Raw genomic sequence first — 18,310 nt, forward strand, 5'->3', positions numbered from 1 at the left:
TCTATTACGTTATAACAGACATAACACGTCATTTGTGTCCCGGTGTCCCGGTCTGTAGTTTCGTTAGTCGACAAACATGACGTCAGACGACAAACAACTTCATGACGACATACAGCTCAATCCTTATAATGACGTCAGTCGACAAACATGACGTCAGTCGACACACAAACATGACGTCAGTCGACAGACAGACAAACAACTTATTTTTATATATATAGAAGATATATATATATATCTATATATATATATATATATATATATATATAAATAAGTTGTCTGTGTGTGTGTGGGTCTGTCTGTCGGGTGACGTCATGTTTGTGTGTCGACTGACGTCATGTTTTCAACTGACGAAATTACGGACCGGGACATCGGGACACAAATGACGACCGGTACACCGGCACATAGGGAATATAAATGACGACACTCAAAGAGAAAGCGACCGGGACAAAAGGAATGTTCGATTAGCAATCACCATCAACAAAGCACCGGGATACAAATGACGACCGGGACACAGGGAGTATAAATGAAGACCAGGACATAAGTAAAAAAAAACTAAAAAAAACTAAAAAAAGGTAAAAACAACAAAAAACTAAAAACAAAAAAAAACTAAAAACTAATAAAAAAAAACTAAAAAAGCTAAAAAACTGAAAAAACTAAAAAAGAAAAAAAATAAAAAAGGAAAAAAAATGAAAAATAAAGGAGAAAAACAAAACTAAAAAACGAATGTATATACAGACCGGGACACCGGGATACAAATGACGACCGGGACACAGGGAATATAAATGACGACCGGGACACAGGGAATATAAATGACGACCGGGACACAGGGACACAACTACAACGGGGACGCCGGGGGGCACAGGGGGATATAAATGACGACCGGGACACAAGGAATATAAATGACGCCCGGGACACTCAAAGAGAAATCACAGACTGGGACACCGGGACACAAATGACGACCGGGACACAGGGAATATAAATGACGACCGGGACGCAGGGACACAACTACAAAGGGGACACCGGGGGGCACAGGGGGATATATAAATGACGACGGTGACACAGGGAATGGTCGATTAGCAATCACCATCAACAAAGCTCAAGGGCAATCATTAGAATCATGAGGTATAGATCTGTATACGGATTGTTTTCCCATGGACCATTATATGTTGCATGTTCAAGAGTCGGTAAACCTGACAATCTATTTGTATGCACAGAAAATGGGACAGCAAAGAATGTTGTATATTCGCAAGTTTTACGTAGTTAAAATATGGGGGCGAAGCGCCCCCACCAACTAGGTGTTGGGGTGGCGCGAAGCGCCACCCCAACAGCTAGTATATATACATATATATATATATATATATATATATATATATATATATATATATAGATATATATATATATATATATATATATATATATATATATATATATATATATATATATATATATATATATATATATATATATATATATATATATATATATATATATATATATTCACAGGTGGGACACAGGGACAAAACTGCAATGGCGCGTAACTAATATGGAGCTTAACGTCTTACGCGCGCGGAAGGCTTGGGGGGCGCGAAATGCCCCCACCAACTAGGTGTTGGGGTGGCGCGAAGTGCCACCCCAACAGCTAGCTTCAAATAAGGATTGCCTTATTTCGTATAAGGTGCTGTTATACCCCCTCAGAAACCGCTGTTTACGGTCTATTATTATTATTATTTTTTTTTAATAGCAATGCTTTGAGGATGATAATCCTGCCTGAAAAGTTGCAACACTAAAATTTTTCTTGAAGGGGAGGGATCTGAAATGCCAAAGTAATTTTAGAATCGCAAATTCTACACTTTCATAGGATTCTTTCGACAATTTGTTTTGTTAGGGTAAAATCCTCCCCCCCCCGTCTCTTCGCTACTGGTAAGGATATTAGCATAATCTTTTAAGATTCATTAGGAATGTTTCTGCTATGTTTCAGAAGACCAATCACCCACCCATAGCATCCACTTTGGAGGTATCCACTAGCATATACTTAGCCTACCGTTAATTTGTAAGTCAAATATGTCAGCTAATCCAAAAATTAAAAAAAAACAAGTTTTTTTAACTGCAAGTAAGGAGCGACATTAAAACTTAAAAGGAGCATAAATTATTCCGTATATGAAAGGGGTTGTCCCCTCCTCGACGCCTCGCTCTTTACGTTAAAGTTTTTTATTGTTTAAAAAAAGTAGAACTGTGACAAAGAGTCAAACTATCAATCAGGTGAACCCCCCATATGCGTAATAATTTCTGTTCGTTTTAAGTCTTAATGCTGCTCCTTACTTTTAGTTAATAAAAACTTTTTCATATTTATTTTTCATTGTTTTTTTTAATAATACTAGAAAATCCCGCCCCCTTCACGGAATTCTCTTCCCCCATGTTAAATTCCTCCAAGGAAAGAATCTTCGACATAGCTTCCTCCCCTCAACCTCCCCTCCACCCAACAAAAAATCTCCCTGAAAACGTCTGTACACTTCCCAGTAACCATTACTGTATGTAAATATTGGTCAAAGTTTCTAACTTGCACCCCCTCCCTCGGGAACTGTGGAGCAGTGATTCGTCCCCAAAGACATAGTCATTATGTTTTTCGACTATGCTGAACAAAATGGCTATCTCAAAATTTTGATCCGTTCACTTTTGGGAAAAAATGAGTGTGGGAGGGGGCCTAGGTGCTCCATTTTTTGGTCACTTAAAAATGGCACTAGAACTTTTAATTTCCATTTGAATGAGCCCTCTGGCGACATTCTAGGACCACCGGGTCGATACGATCACCCCTGAGAAAAAAAAACAAAAACAGACAAACCAACAAATAAACACGTACCTGTGATCGGTCTTCTGGCAAAAAATACGAAGTTCCATATTTTTGTAGATAGGAGCTGGAAACTTCTACGGTGGGATTCTCTGATACGCTGAATGCGATGGTGTCGTCAAGATTCTATGACTCTTAGGGGTTGTTTTCTTCTATTTTCCAAAATAAGGCGAATTTTCTCAGGCTCGTTTCTTTTGATGGGTAAGACTAAATTTGATAAAACTTATATATTGAAAATCAGCATAAAAATCCTATTCTTTTGATGAATCTATTAGTATCAAAACTCCGTTTTAGACTTTCGTTTACTATTGAGCGTGGTCGCTCCTTACTACAGTTCGTTACCACGAACTGTTTGATATGGATGGATGATATATGGATGCATGGGAGAATTCGTAAGAAAAGCCGTTTCGTAGCTTTCCTTTAAGAGTGCATTGATACGCTAAACTGTTCATACTCAGTAGGAACTAGTTTGAGATTTTGTAATACATTCCAGTTAAAGTTTATATTTTTATCGATTTCGCTTTAGAGTCGAAAAGGTTCGCTTTAGTGTGTTTTTTAGTTACTCTACCCTACACCTGTATCTACGCCTACAAAATAGGAGGACTATAGCTCGGCAAGTTGGCACTTGTAGGAGATTGGGTCGCCAATAAACTTACTGCTCATTTTATATACCTCCCCCTCAAGTATTTTTCTTTCGTAGAATTCAATGTTGAATTATATGAAAGAAACAGTATATGTACATAATTGTACGATTTAGCAGCATTTTTCGAACTTCTGACAGTTAATAGTGATTAGCCGTAAGATATACCGTTAAACCTAGGATTTACCAGTTTATGAGCTTTTGCATTAAGAAATAGGTTGTTAATTGTCATAAAATATTTGTCTTGAAAACTTAAATTTTCAAGTTATTCTAAAAAAAGGAGGTAAGCATAAGGAGGTACAATATTTATAAAAAATGCCAAATTCGAAAAAATTATGAAGCTTCTCTGGGAAATATGAAAATTTTTCTAACTTTGCCTTCAAAACCTTTAAGTCTTATGTTTGTCTTCCTATAGAATTACCAAAATGGTAGATGCCCCCGTTTGGGTTTAGAGCAACATGATCTATAAATCAGAATAAGAAATTTCTGGCCTAATTTTGGCCTAATTCTAGCCTAAATTTGTGGCACTGTTCTGTTGCACCAGGTCTGATGTGATGTGGAGCAACAATTCACGGAAATGCAGGGAGGGGAAGATGTTTTTTTTCAATTTGTCTTAAATGAAGATACAAAAGAAGGTATTATTCAAAATCTTGGGGAGGGCTTTTTTTTGGGGGGGGGGGTATTTTTCTAATGAAAACACTAAAAGTAATTTTTGAAAATACTAGAGGGGAGATGGGGTCAAATACTTTTCCCCTTCACCTAATTTTTGCCCCTGCTACCAAAAGGTATGTTTTGCAATTTTGGCATTTTTCATGTCTGCAATTTTTGTATTCATTTATGTCCTAATTGGTTTGCTGTTTGTAATTTCAGATGCCGAGATCCAGGAATGGTACAAAGGTTTTTTGAAAGACTGTCCAAGTGGTCATTTAAGCGTCGAAGAATTTAAGAAGATTTATGGGAACTTTTTCCCCTATGGAGACGCATCAAAGGTAATTACTGCGCTTAGGAACAATAATAATAAGGGGGCTTTTTATACATATTACAATCGGACAAAGTTTTACATGAGACAAAGAAAAAAAAAAACCCTAAAGATAAAATTAATTAGAAACTTAGCCGTTCTCATAGGATCAGTTTAGTCTCACAGTAAATATCAAACATCTTGTGCTATAGTTTTGTATACTCTAGACCGGAATCAAGAGCACTGCTGTTAAATTTTCGTACGGAGGGGGGGGGGGGGTCAGTACCACCAGGACTTGAATTTTTCAGGATTTTAGTTGGAGTATTTCTGATTTTTTCTCGTTTGATACATTTTCAAATGTGTATTTGTTTCCCAGGAGGAGCCATCGCCCTCTGACCTCTTGCTTTCGGTGCCCGAGACCGGATTGCTAAATTTGTCTGATCTTTTTTTCTCCAAAAGCATCCAACCTACTAAAATATTAATTCAAGCAATGTTTTAATTTATCTATCGCGAGTTTTTGTTACAAAACACACCTTAAAAAGAGAACTCTTAATATAGCTAAAAAATCTTCATGAGGTCGTAGCTATCAAGGGCAATACCTCAGGGGGGGGGGGTACAACTGCCCACTTTGATTCTGATAAATACAGTTTTTGGTATTTTCAAAAAAAATGAAAAGAATGGAAATCCCCCCTCCACCTGGATTTTGGGAAATAAATTTTGTGTATCTTCAAAAAGAAACTGAAAAAATCCATGCCCCTCCCCCTGCATTTTCGTGAATAGTCGCCTTTGTTCAAGTTTTTGAATGATATTTTTATAGCTTATTTTTCAATTCGAGGTTATTTTGGGTTGGATTATTTCTGCATAATTTTATTATGTTGATGTCTGTGTTTGAATAGCTCACCTGACTAATAACTTTTAACCCCTTGACAAATGTTTCTTGGGAAAACAGCAGTATTTCTGTGACAAAATTTGTTTCCAGCCAAGGGTTAAGTTCAATTAATTGAATGATTGCCGTCAATTCTATTTAGGTTAAGTTTCTATCGAGTTGTAGTCACTTCGTAATTAACAATTATTGTAATTAATCACTAATTGCATAAAATTTCAAAAACTGCAGCCCAGGATTAACCTTCATGTGAAGAATTTAAAAAATCCCAAGGATATTGCTGAGTTTAATTTATTTATTATTAATATATTCTTTTATTATTATTATTATTATTATATATTATTTTATTACTTAATATATTTAATATATTATTTAATTTATTTGAAATAATTGAGTTTAATTTAATTTATTTTCTTATCTAGTGAACCCGTCTACAAAAGCATGAGAAGATAGGGCATAAATGGAGGAACTAAGCCAAAACCTGGAAAAAACGAATATTTACACTAATAAAACAACAACAAAAGCAATAAATTGTAGCCCAAAGCTAAGTTTTGGACAGAGCTCGACAAAAATTACCTGTGAAAAATATAGTTCGCGGGGTAAGACGGAAATTGCTTGGCAATTCTTCCTGAAGGCAATTTTTTTGCTTTAATAATTTCAGATGTAATTGAAGGATATGTATTATATTATGAATAGTTTATTGGCCAGAAATAAGCGTTCAACATATACTGATATAAACAGATGAAACAGGGGATTTTCAGCAAATAGCTTATAATATTTTTTTCGTTTATTTGTTAAGAGCTAGGCTACTCGTTTCAAAGATTGAACAAATACCAAACCCATTTCTACCTGAGTCATCAAGTGTTTTTGCCACCTCCCTCCATGTATTTTCTTTTATTTCTAGGTTCTTGTATTCTTTCCAGCGTATATCATAAAATACAGGATATAATCTAATGCTTGCTATTAATTTTCCGACGCCTATTCCCTTTTTTTCAAAAAATATCGCCTCACCATACGTTTTTTTTCAACTTTAATTTGAAGTGTGGTGAGGTGATTTTTTGATTTTGGAAGGTCTTTTTGTGACTTGGCGAAGCATTTTTCGCCAGGTGAAGTAATATTCGTGCTCTGTCAGAACTAAGCTTTATACAACACGATTTGTCAGTGATATTAATAATCCATAAAATGAAAGCAAAATAATCTGGATTAATTAGTTCATTTTGCCTCCCTGTATATTATTTATTTGACTTTATTTTATTTGAAATAGTTATTTATCATTTAAAATTTACGTTACCACCTTTTAAATGGCCACAGCTGGTATGCTAGCTGGGTGGTCAAGGTGAACATTGGATAGCGCCATCTTTTATAGTGAGATTTCTGACATGGATGAGAGTTTTAAACGAAAACTTCTGAAAATAGCTTCTCAAAAATTTCAATTTGTAATTTAGCTTGGCGCTGACCTTTTAGAAGAAGCGAAAACTTGTAAATTATTCTATAGAAAGAATGGGTTAATTCTTTAGTCTATCTGAGTTCTACCCTTTTTGGATGTTAGACTATCTATTGAAATGAATCCTACACAATTCTGAAAAAGTTATACCAGCTTTGCCTCTCACAGAGACCATCTGTCATGGCCTTACTCTATTTAGCCGTGGCTCCCAAGTTTTTATTTACTTCCACTAAGTTGATTGATAAATGCATACAGAACATTTTTGCAGTACCTGCTAAGACAACCTCTGAGGGCTTGTTGAAAGCATATTGGAGTCTTATATTCTACATATTCTAAAAAAATACTATTTTATATTATTCTGCATGGCTATAATACTCAATTCACCCATATACAAGGACCATCCTACTTACATAAAACTCACGAATAAATGCCATTCTTTTCCAAGGAAAGATCTTATCTCTGTGGACATGAAGGTTACGAGATGACTTGCATTTCGTATTGCAATTGCCTTGTTTCTACTATAAGAGGGTTAATAGGAGGAGTGAGTAATTTTTTCAAATTGTGAAAAGGGGAAATCTACTCTCCGCAATTTATGTATAAGCTTCTTAAGTTTAGTATCCTTATGACCACTCCTGGAACAATGAAGACTTTAGACAGATTAAATTCTTCCTCTAGCAATCAGCCGCCCGCCTGATGCAATATCTTTTGACGGCTGATGCAACAAGATCAGAAGTGTTTTTAGGGGGAGAGGAGGGGCATTAGCCCCGGTCGCTGAAATTTTAGGGGCGTGAAATTTCAAATAAATAATGTAGCGGTTATAATCATTTTGTAATTTTTGAAATTTCATTTTTATTAAAATAAAATAGAGAGTGCAGTTGGTAGTAAGTATAATCAAATTGAATCTGATATTTTCATTTTTCTCATATCTTAATTACCATTCCTTGAAAATAAAAGTAAGTAGGCCGAATTTAGCTAATTTTTAATGTTGTTTGAACTAATTGTGTCATACGGTTATGAAAGGGTCTTCGCAAATGTAAGAGTTGTCTATCAAGTATTATTAGATAGATAGAAAAAAAAGATGTAGTATATTATAACGAGTTGTCGGTGTCGGTGGCCAGTAATGAGCGGCCGTTTAGAAAACTTAAATGACATTAACGTACCTCAGATCGAATATCGGCCAAGAGCGACAAATTGATTTAGCCCTAATGAACATAGAACGCAAAAAATTAGAAGCAATCAATTTGGAAAAAATGATCAAAAATTTCACAGAGGCTGAAAATAGAAATGTCAGATTTAAATAAATGAAAAATTTAGTTACGAAATGAAGATTTGGCCTGAAAATTCCTGGAAGACAAGGGGGGGGGCAATCAAAAGCCGCGGGTTCAGGAGAGGTAAAAATTGCCACTGAGCAGGATCGGAGTCATAATTGGACCGGGATATTTTCAAATTATAAAATAGACTTGCATTTTCTTTTTGATGGATCTACCAGACAATTGGGCTTTTCTTTCTTATGTTTATTTTAGGAAGTCCTATCCTATAAATAAAGGAGCTTTGGAATACCACAGATTAATTGATGAATGATGAAAGAAGCAGCGAGAAAAAAAATGACAGGGCATATCACTCTAAAATTTAAATTATTTGGTTCGGCCAAAATTTTGTCAAAGTTTGGTGAATAATTGTAGCTAGTCTCGTGGTTGTCTCCAATTATATACGAAGAGATTACACCTCCTTCTTGAATACAAATCAAGTTTATTGTAGAGTTAACGAAAAAGTATTTTGTAATAAATATAATGAGTCGTGTTAGCTTAAAATGAACATGTATTATCCTGAGCAGAAGGAGGGCTGCTGTCCACTCATGACACTAAAATATCATTTTCGGTTCGCTTGAGATGTCAAATGCAATCACAATTTGGGTGAATATCTGGGTCCTTTTTAATGATAAAGTTAAATATTACTTGTGCTCGAGAAGGAGGGTCGGTTAGAGAGTTCGTCTCGTTCCAGGATATGTTAAGTAACTTTGTGCTAAAACGTACTTTTTAGGCCTCAGATCCCATTCGCCGTAGACATAGCCCTTGGGACTTTTTAGGTGGATATAAGTTTTTCCCATTAATATTTTTAAACTTGATTGGGAAGTTATATTCTTGTTCCGATCAATTTGCGTAGCTCTTATCATGATGAAGTGTCATTTTCTAATTTTCTCAAGGATTGAATTTCGTTTTCTCGAGGCATTTTTTTTTTACTCTCTGACAATCTTTTAATCAAAGAACTCTCATTTTAAAAATCGCGTACGTTATTTGGCTTTTGGCACGCGTGGTGGAAGCATGTGACGCCTGCAACCCGGCATTGTGGAAGTATAATTTCACGTGAGAAACAAATGACGCTTCGAGAAGTACATCTGATGATTTAGGGTGGGCAGCCCCTCACTTTTGATACTTCAGAGATCTAGTTTATCATTCACCATATCAGAGTCTAGGAATTTTATAGATTTGAAGAGCTCTGCAACTTTTTCATACTTCAGGCTCCAATTTCTTTATCGTTGCTTGTACCTTTAAATCCTAAATCAGTCTTGGTCTATATCCATACCCTAGCCTTTTCACCAATCAACATTCTGTTTCCCTTCTCGGTACATACAAAAGGTAGTAGGCCTGAAAAAAACGTAATTTTTTCAGGAAAAGAAAACTAATTTTAAGATCTTTCTGTGTGCCATGAATATACATAATTTAGAAAGAGGGACTGAAATGAAAATGTCTTCATAATTTAGTATAAAATAAGTATAAAATAAGTATAAAATATAGACTAAGCATAAAGCAAGTATAGAGAATTTGTTGCCTTGAAAATAAGGTAAATTTTATTAATAAAAATAGTTAGACAGGATTTCAACTCTATCCAACGTAGAGCAGAGCTCGATGTGTCAGCTTAATGCATAAGTAACGGAAGACAAACACAAAGTAAGACAAATATCTTCTAGAAAAAATAAAGCATACTAAGAGATCAAGCTGCAAAAGAAAAAAGAAGAAGATGAAAGAACAGAAGCCATATGAGTTGAGTATAAATCAAACGGAAATCAAAATTATACCTATTATTCACAAGTCCCCACATCTCGACAAGGTGTAGTCTTTAAAATACAGAGATAATGATATCGCTCTCACGGGCACATGGCGGGAAGAGGCTGCTACTGTCTTCCAGAGCACTTATATCTCATCACCAACTGTCAAAGGAAAAACAAGATTTTTTTCTTTTTTTGCATAATTAGTTTTTCAACATTGTAGCAGAATTCTTTTTAGCCGAAATAGTTGTATAAAATACCTATTATTCACAAGTCCCCACATCTCGAGAAGGGGTGGTCTTTAAAATACATAGATATTGCTATTGCATCAACGGGTACATGGCGGGAAGAGGCTGCTGCTGTCTTCCAGAGCACTTCTATCTCATCACCAACTGTCAAAGGAAAAACAAGATTTTTTTTCTTTTTTTGCATAATTAGTTTTTCAACATTGTAGCAGAATTCTTTTTAGCCGACATAGTTGTATAAAATACGTATTATTCATAAGTCCCCACATCTCGACAAGGGGTGGTCTTTAAAATACATAGATATTGCTATTGCATCAACGGGTACATGGCGGGAAGAGGCTGCTGCTGTCTTCCAGAGCACTTCTATCTCATCACCAACTGTCAAAGGAAAAACAAGATTTTTTTTCTTTTTTTTGCATAATTAGTTTTTCAACATTGTAGCAGAATTCTTTTTAGCCGAAATAGTTGTATAAAATACCTATTATTCATAAGTCCCCACATCTCGACAAGGGGTGGTCTTTAAAATACATAGATATTGCTATTGCATCAACGGGTACATGGCGGGAAGAGGCTGCTGCTGTCTTCCAGAGCACTTCTATCTCATCACCAACTGTCAAAGGAAAAACAAGATTTTTTTTTCTTTTTTTTGCATAATTAGTTTTTCAACATTGTAGCAGAATTCTTTTTAGCCGAAATAGTTGTATAAAATACGCATTATTCATAAGTCCCCACATCTCGACAAGGGGTGGTCTTTAAAATACATAGATATTGCTATTGCATCAACGGGTACATGGCGGGAAGAGGCTGCTGCTGTCTTCCAGAGCACTTCTTTCTCATCAACAACTGTCAAAGGAAAACACAATTTTTTTTTTTTTTGCTTAATTAGTTTTTCAGCATTGTATTAGCCGAAATAATAGCACAACCTCCCACGGATTCAATCTTTGGGTGTTCCTAGAATTGGATTCGGGGCTGAAAATCAAATTTGAATTCTGCTGATATGTTTTTACTACTTTTTATAAAGATACACCTTAAAGTGCTATAGAAAGTATAGAATTGAACTCATTGACGCCCACGGGCACCATTCAAAAGTTTTATGTTATACTAACTCATGTCTCTTGGTGATATTTATTTGGGTTCTTAACTTTGTCACGTTTTTGGATTATTTTTTCTAGGATGAAGTTTTGAATTCAACTCATTTCTTTCCCGAACTTTCTCAATAAGTTTGAAGTACAATAGTTCTAACATACTTCTATAAGCCCGGATGTTTCCACTTTTAAAAAGTTGAAAGCACCTCATCTGAACGGTTTAAGTTTAGATCCATCTTAGGGGGATGCTTTTATTTGACTTTAAGAATTTTTTCCAAATCTTTTTAGAACTGTCAAGATAAAATATAAAAAACACACTTTCTTTCTCTATTTAATTAGTAACGCCTATAACTGCGAGTTATTGTGCTAACGTGGTGCTAACGTTTTGAAGCGGATTCAGTACATTTTTATGTAGCGCCAATAACATATTTTATAACGCCATTAACTGCGAGTTATTGTCCTAACGTGTTGAAGCGGATTCAGTACATTTTTTTCTCACATCTGTTTACTTCCAGGGGTGCCCAGTGAGAGGGAGAGAATTTTTATCCCCGTAGACTCTAGCTCCCCCTACCAATATTTTGATTTTTTTTTTTTTTTTTTTTTTTTTTTTTTTTTTTTTTTTTTTTTTTTTTTTGGCATTTTCACTAGAAAAATCGAGTTTACAACAAAATTGCCCCTGCTGGTTTTTAAAAAAATAGATTTTTTTTTATATCTACATTGAAAAACTGAAAAAAAAAACTACCTCTACGTTTTTGTAAATTGGTGCCTCTGTTTTCTTTAAGGCTATGTACAAGCTCCCTCCCTCTGACATTAATCGTTTTGCGACATTTTTATTCTATTAAAGCAAAATAGTTACAAAAAAAAACAAACTTCTTTCCTATTAAGCAAAGCTCGTAATTGCGAAAACAAAATATTAACCTCATCAGCAACAGGATTTATAAAAGTAAGAAACAAAGATATATTAAATAAAATTAGCCTGTCTGTTGTCTGAATATAGTTATATGTAGAATCTGACTTTCAACCAACAAACCAAAAAGAAAAATTTCAATAATCACAAAACGTCTTAATTCAAGTCATCGTTGGACTTGATGAAAAATCCCCGAAACAATCCTACCAGAGAGGAGTATACATAAACCTGGAAAGAAGGGTATCCCATATACGGAGGTAAACATTACTTAGGGGGAACAATAAAATGGAAGAAAGGATAAAGAATGACATATTTATTGGCTATCGGGATTTAAACCGGTAATAAAATGAACCAAACATACAAGTTATCAGGTTCTTCCGTTTTTGGTTCAAGCAGGCTTTTTTTTCATGTCATTTTTAAAGTGTGAAATTGAGAAGTATGCGGTATATAACAACTCACAGCAACACCAACCCGCCTGAGACCAACACAGCTGGGTACGTACCTCCTCCATGCCAATATGTTCAAATTTTCCTCTTTAGACCCTCCCAAGAAGTTCCAGTTTCTTTTAAATCCTTCCCTGCGATCTGTTTCTGCCCCATTCTGGTACGATCTGCTGTTTGTTTGGCTCTAGGTGGATGGCTGAAAAGAATGTGAATTACAGTCAGTCAAACGGGTACCCAAATCCATTTGTCGACAATTCCTGTTTCCCTCTGTTTTGCTCTGGAAAACAACTAATAAATCCTCCTCATTCTTCCGAGATTCCAACGTTTAAGAAGTTTCAAAATTTATCTAAAAAAGAATATTTTTCTAAATAGAATAAATATTCTCTTTTGACAGTAGTCCCAAAAATTTACATTTTGTTAAGTTAGAACTTACCACTAAATATGAACTTACAATTAAATTACTTTTTCAAGGAATACTTTTTTCTATAAATGCTTCTACTGTAGGCCTACATTATTTCTAATCGTAAAACCGGTCTAATTACTTAACAAAATTCTATCGTTTTCACTAATTAACTGAAAAGAAAAATGAAATCCATAGTCTCGACGTCAGCACAATAAAACGCGTCTGTTAGAGGTACAAACTCTTTCTTTTTTTAGGAACTAAAAAAGTTAAAAACAGATTTTTTTTTTTTTTTTTTTTTTTTTTTTTTTTTTTTTTTTTTTTTTTTTTTTTTTACTATCGACAATATGATTTTAAAAACACCTAGATTTATTGCACAGTAAGTTACAAAAAACATTTTGCTTTATTTACATTGTAGCAATCAATTTACGGTTGTTTTTTTCTTCTAGACATCCAAGTCAAATTTATTTGATGCAACCTGCCTATAAAAAAGATTTTTTTTTTCAAACAATTTTAAGTTTTTCTTAGAAATTCAGAATACACGAAGTTTAACAAATATTAAATTAAAAAATGTCGGCGCGAAACCTTAGTTGATAGGAAAACTGATTGAGGATTTAAATTCAGCCTAAGAAGGTCTATTTGAACCACATATTTTAGCTCTTAAAGGAATTATTCCTCATTAAACATTTTCTGCTTGCGACTTAAAATAACCCTCCTTTGAAGATTCCTGCGTCTGGTTAAATTGTACTTTAAGCACTAAACGGTCTATAATGGGGATGAGGAGCCCTGTTCCCATGAGGATTTCCTCCATTTGTTGTTGCACTTATTACACCGTATAAAAACACCCTCATAAATAGTCAGCCACCCCTCCTATTTTTTGATGTGTTGCTAAACAGCAATCTAACATCGAAGACCACACTGCCTTTCCATGACGGAAATATAACAGTTCAAAATTGGGTTGAAACCGTTTGATAGACAGTGAAACAAATATAAAATTTTAACTGAATATTTCGGGCACATATACAGTCTCCATCATCAGCATTAAAACTTCACTGCTGATGATGGAGACTGTACATGTGTCCGAAATATTCAGTTGAAATTTTATATTTGTTTCTTTGTCTATCAAACGGTTTCATCCCTATTTTGAACTGTTATATCTTCATAAATAGTAATCATAGTTGCCGCAGTAGCTGCAACCTAGTAAAGAGTGAACCACAGTTCATAGTACCCAAAGATTGGAAACGCGCTTTGAAAAAAAAAACTGCCTTGTTAGAAACCTTTAAAACGGGTCGGATCGAAATAAAAAAGTGCATCGTTGGAATCACCATGATCGAAAATCCTTTAGAGGATAATTACAGTCCTCCACCTTGAACACCAAGGAAAGTCACTTTCCTTTTTGATAGGATAGCACTTATGTATCTCCTTCTCTTCCTTTTTTTCTACCAGGGCTAGCGCATGACCAGAGCTCATAGAGAGATGTTTAATGGCTCATTCGAACGAAATTAAATTTGCTAGTGCCCTTTCTAAGTGACCAAAAAGATAGGAGGGCAGCTAGACTCCCTCCCCCCCCCCCCCAAAGTCGTCCTATAACAATTTTGAGATAATAATTTTGTTCAACATAGTTTAATGGTCCAATAATAATGGTTTTGATGACAATATGACCCCGGAGAGGGTTGTACGTGGTATTGGGGGTATCGGTATCACCCGTATTGGTATCGGACGTGGGTATCGCGTATATCGTATCGGGCATATCAGTATCGGGTGTTTTTTCTCAGTCATGGATTTGTGTCTTCTATTATGGAAGCAGCAGTAGTTGCAATCATGGTTACAGCAGTAGCTGCAACCTAGTAAAGAGTAAATCATAGCCCATACTAACCAAAAGTTGAAAAATGCAATTTGAAAAAAAAACCTGCCTAATGAGAAAAAATTGTCTTTTTACATCGATTCAGAAATGGTATTGGTTTATCTTAAAAGTTAAAGTTTATTGAGAAAACAAATTTTAGATGGTTTTGAAAAAGAGCTTGAAACCCTCGAAAATGGCATCAGGTTAAGATCAAGGTTGCACCATCAGAATCAATACGGTTAAAAAAAATCTTGTATGGGGTAATTTAAGTCCCGTCTTGGACAATGAAGAAAATCACTTTTTTGTATGGTTAGCACTGATGTTTCCTGTCTTTCCTTTTTTTTTAACCAGGGCTAGCGAGCTACCAGAACAGCATAAGGAGATACTTAATAACTTATTCGAACGGAAATTAAAATTGCTAGTGCTCTTTTTAAGCGATCAAAAATGCTGGAGGGCAGCTAGTCCCCCTCTTGAAAGGCCCCCTTTTCTTAAAGGGATCCGATGTGAATTATGAGACGGTAATTTTTCCAGCAATGGATTAAACTAGATGGATAGAGTTCGTAGTTCTGTCAGTAGAACTTGAATTAAAACATCTAGGTTCAAGTCCTTAAACGGTTTTTTTTCAAACATGGTTCTGTGCCATCCATATGATTATGGGGATAACTTACGTCAGTTACGGCAGACTACAGTAATTCTTAACCGATGTTGTTTTTCCTACTGCGCCAAAAAATTACGACTAGCTGCCAAAATTTGAGCGATTGTGAGCTTTTTTTGAAGATTTCTTGATGAAAAAAACTTCACTTTTGTTTTACATTTTCTTTGGTATTTCGGAAAAAAAGTCAAGTTATTCGAATTCGTCAGTTCATTGTTTCTTTTGGTTCCCGTAGTCTTCAAAGGAAGGGCATCATATATAGCCAAAAATTTTTTCATTGGGAACTATTCGGACATTTTCTTGGGTGGTATTTTTGTAGGGGGATTTTCCACGGGGAGAGTTTTCCATGAGAAAGACAGCTTCTGGGGGAACTTTCCAGAAGAAAATTTACAAGAAGGGATGGGAACTTCCTAGTATTATTTGAAAACCGTCACAAATAAAAAAAAATCAAATGGAAGTAAGGATCAACATTAAAACTTAGAACGATCAGAAATTATTCTGTATATGAAAGGGGCCTTCCCCCCCACTTAAAAATAAGACAGGTCATGGCATTGTTTGTTCTACATTTAATTGAAATTAAAGACGAACAAAGTTTAATTTAAGAAAAAAAACAAAGTTTTTTTGAGGGAAGTAAAGAGCGAAGTTGAAACTTAAAACGAACAAAACCTATTGCTTCACAGTCTATCTAACATCCATCGATAAGACTAGTGCAAATAAATAAACTGATAATATTTTCCTATGTTTGAATGATTATAAAAAACTACCGCTTTACTGAAAACATACAAAGTCCCGTATAAAAACAAGAATACTGATCTAGGAGTCAAAACTGAGTACATACAGTACATACACAACAATACACTAATCTATAACATTTTTTATAGTCTTTCACCAACTCTGATATCAGTAATTTCCAGCATACAATTAAAATTATCTTCAAACCTAAGTATGAAAATGAATATTATTTTAATAGCCGCAGAGTCATTGACAGGCACACACAAATAATGGATTAATTTATCAGGGAACATTTTGGTCTCAACAGCTATAACACTAATAGTGAGTAATATATATTTTTAAATTGTAAAAAAAAACAACGCTTTAGTGTTATTCGAAATGAAGAACAAATAAATCGTAATTTGAACTCGGGAAATCCGGTTATTTCTCTGTATACAACGAAATATTTCAAGTTGTGATGAAAATTCAAAAGCTAGTCTGTAGTTCAAATACTATCAAGATGGCTTCACTTCGGACTTGTCTACAAATTAATCATGAAATGTCCTTTTCAGAACCAAAATAAAATTCAATCATTAAACTGAGCTCATTAGTCAGGAGTGATACCAAATTACACACACACAGACAACACAAAAGAAAAAAAGAAGAAAAATAAAGCAACAATCCTGAATTGCTTTTTTTCAAAAAGTGTCCTTAATCGATTTGCTTCTACTGTGCCATAACTCCTGAATTGTTTTATGTTTTCAGCAAAGCGCTAGTCTTCTATAATCAAACAGTTCGATATCAATAGCCACATCAAAAGAGTCGCATTTTAATGACGATTTTAAATATATAATTTCAGTCAAGTTTAGTCTTACCCGTCAAAAGTTACGAGCCTGAGAAACTTTGCCTTATTTTAGAAAATAGTGGGGAAACAACCCCTAAAAGTCATAGAATCTTAACGAAAATCACACCATCAGATTCAGCGTATCAGAGAACCCTATTGTAGAAGTTTCTATCTACTTCTACCTATCTACAAAAATGTGAAATTTTGTATTTTTTTTTTTTTTTGCCAGAATGCAGATCACGGATGCGTGTTTATTTGTTTTTTTTTTTTTTTTTTTTTTTCCCAGGGGTGATCGTATCGACCCAATGGTCCTAGAATCTTGCGAGAGGGCTCATTCAAACGGAAATGAAAAGTTCTAGTGCCTATTTTAAGTGACCAAAAAAATTAGATTGGCACCTAGCCCCCCCCCTCGCTAATTATTTTCCCAAAGTCACCAAATCAAAATTCTGAGATAGCCATTTTATTCAACGTAGTCATAAAACCTTATAACTATGTCCTTAGGGACGACTTACTCCCCCACAGTCCCCGTGGGAGGGGCCACAAGTTACAAACTTTGACCTGTGCTTACATATAGTAATGGTTATTTGGAAGTGGACAGACGTTTTCAAGGAGATTTTTACGTTGGGGGTGGGGTTGATAAGAGGGGTATGTGTTGGGGGAACTTTCCTTGGAGGAATTTTTCATGGGGGGACGAAAATTTTCATGAAGGGAGCGCAAGATTATTTAAAAAAACAATGAAAAAATAAATTTGAAAAAGTTTTTTCAACTAAAAGTTAGGAGAAGCATTAAAACTTAAAACGAACAGAAATTATCACACATATGATGGGCTCACCTCCTCCTAATACCCCGCTCTTTACGCTAAAGTTTTTTTTTTAGTAATTTCAACTATTTATTCTACGGCTTTTGTGATTCAGGGGTCATTCTTAAGGAACTGGGACGCAATTTTAGCTTTAGGGTAAAGATCGAGGTACTACGAGGGGGTGAACCCCTTCATATACGTAATAAAAATATGAGAATACAGAAGTTCGTTACGTAAGCTAATTCGTAAGTTACGTATATCTTTTACTAATAAAAACATTCGTAAAAAATTAAAAGTTCTAGTTATCTTTTTGAGTAACCAAAAAATTGGAGGGCAACTAGGCCTCCTCCCCTGCTCCTTTTTTCTCCAAATCATTCGACCAAAACTGTGAGAAAGCCATTTAGCCAAAACAATAAATATGCAAATTTCGTTATAATTATTCATCTGCGGAGAGCCAAAATCAAAACATCCATTGATTCAAAAACGTTCAGAAATTAAATAAATAAAAAAAAGAAAGTTTTTTTGACGGAAAGTAAGGAGCAACATTAAAACTTAAAACGAACAG

At 34.8% G+C, this 18,310-nt stretch overlaps 1 protein-coding gene across 1 annotated transcript in view; it reads left to right on the forward strand.

Moving 5' to 3' along the window:
- LOC136033593 (neurocalcin homolog) overlaps positions 1-18,310 on the forward strand; it is a gene marked incomplete in the record, with an annotated part of 320,318 nt that overhangs the window by 245,582 nt on the left and 56,426 nt on the right. The window contains 1 exon segment of the mRNA XM_065714366.1: positions 4,356-4,474. Within this exon segment, the coding sequence (XP_065570438.1) occupies positions 4,356-4,474 (119 nt within the window).

The sequence above is a fragment of the Artemia franciscana genome, chromosome 12 (assembly GCF_032884065.1).
Source record: "Artemia franciscana chromosome 12, ASM3288406v1, whole genome shotgun sequence".
NCBI classification, from domain to species: Eukaryota; Metazoa; Arthropoda; class Branchiopoda; order Anostraca; family Artemiidae; genus Artemia; species Artemia franciscana.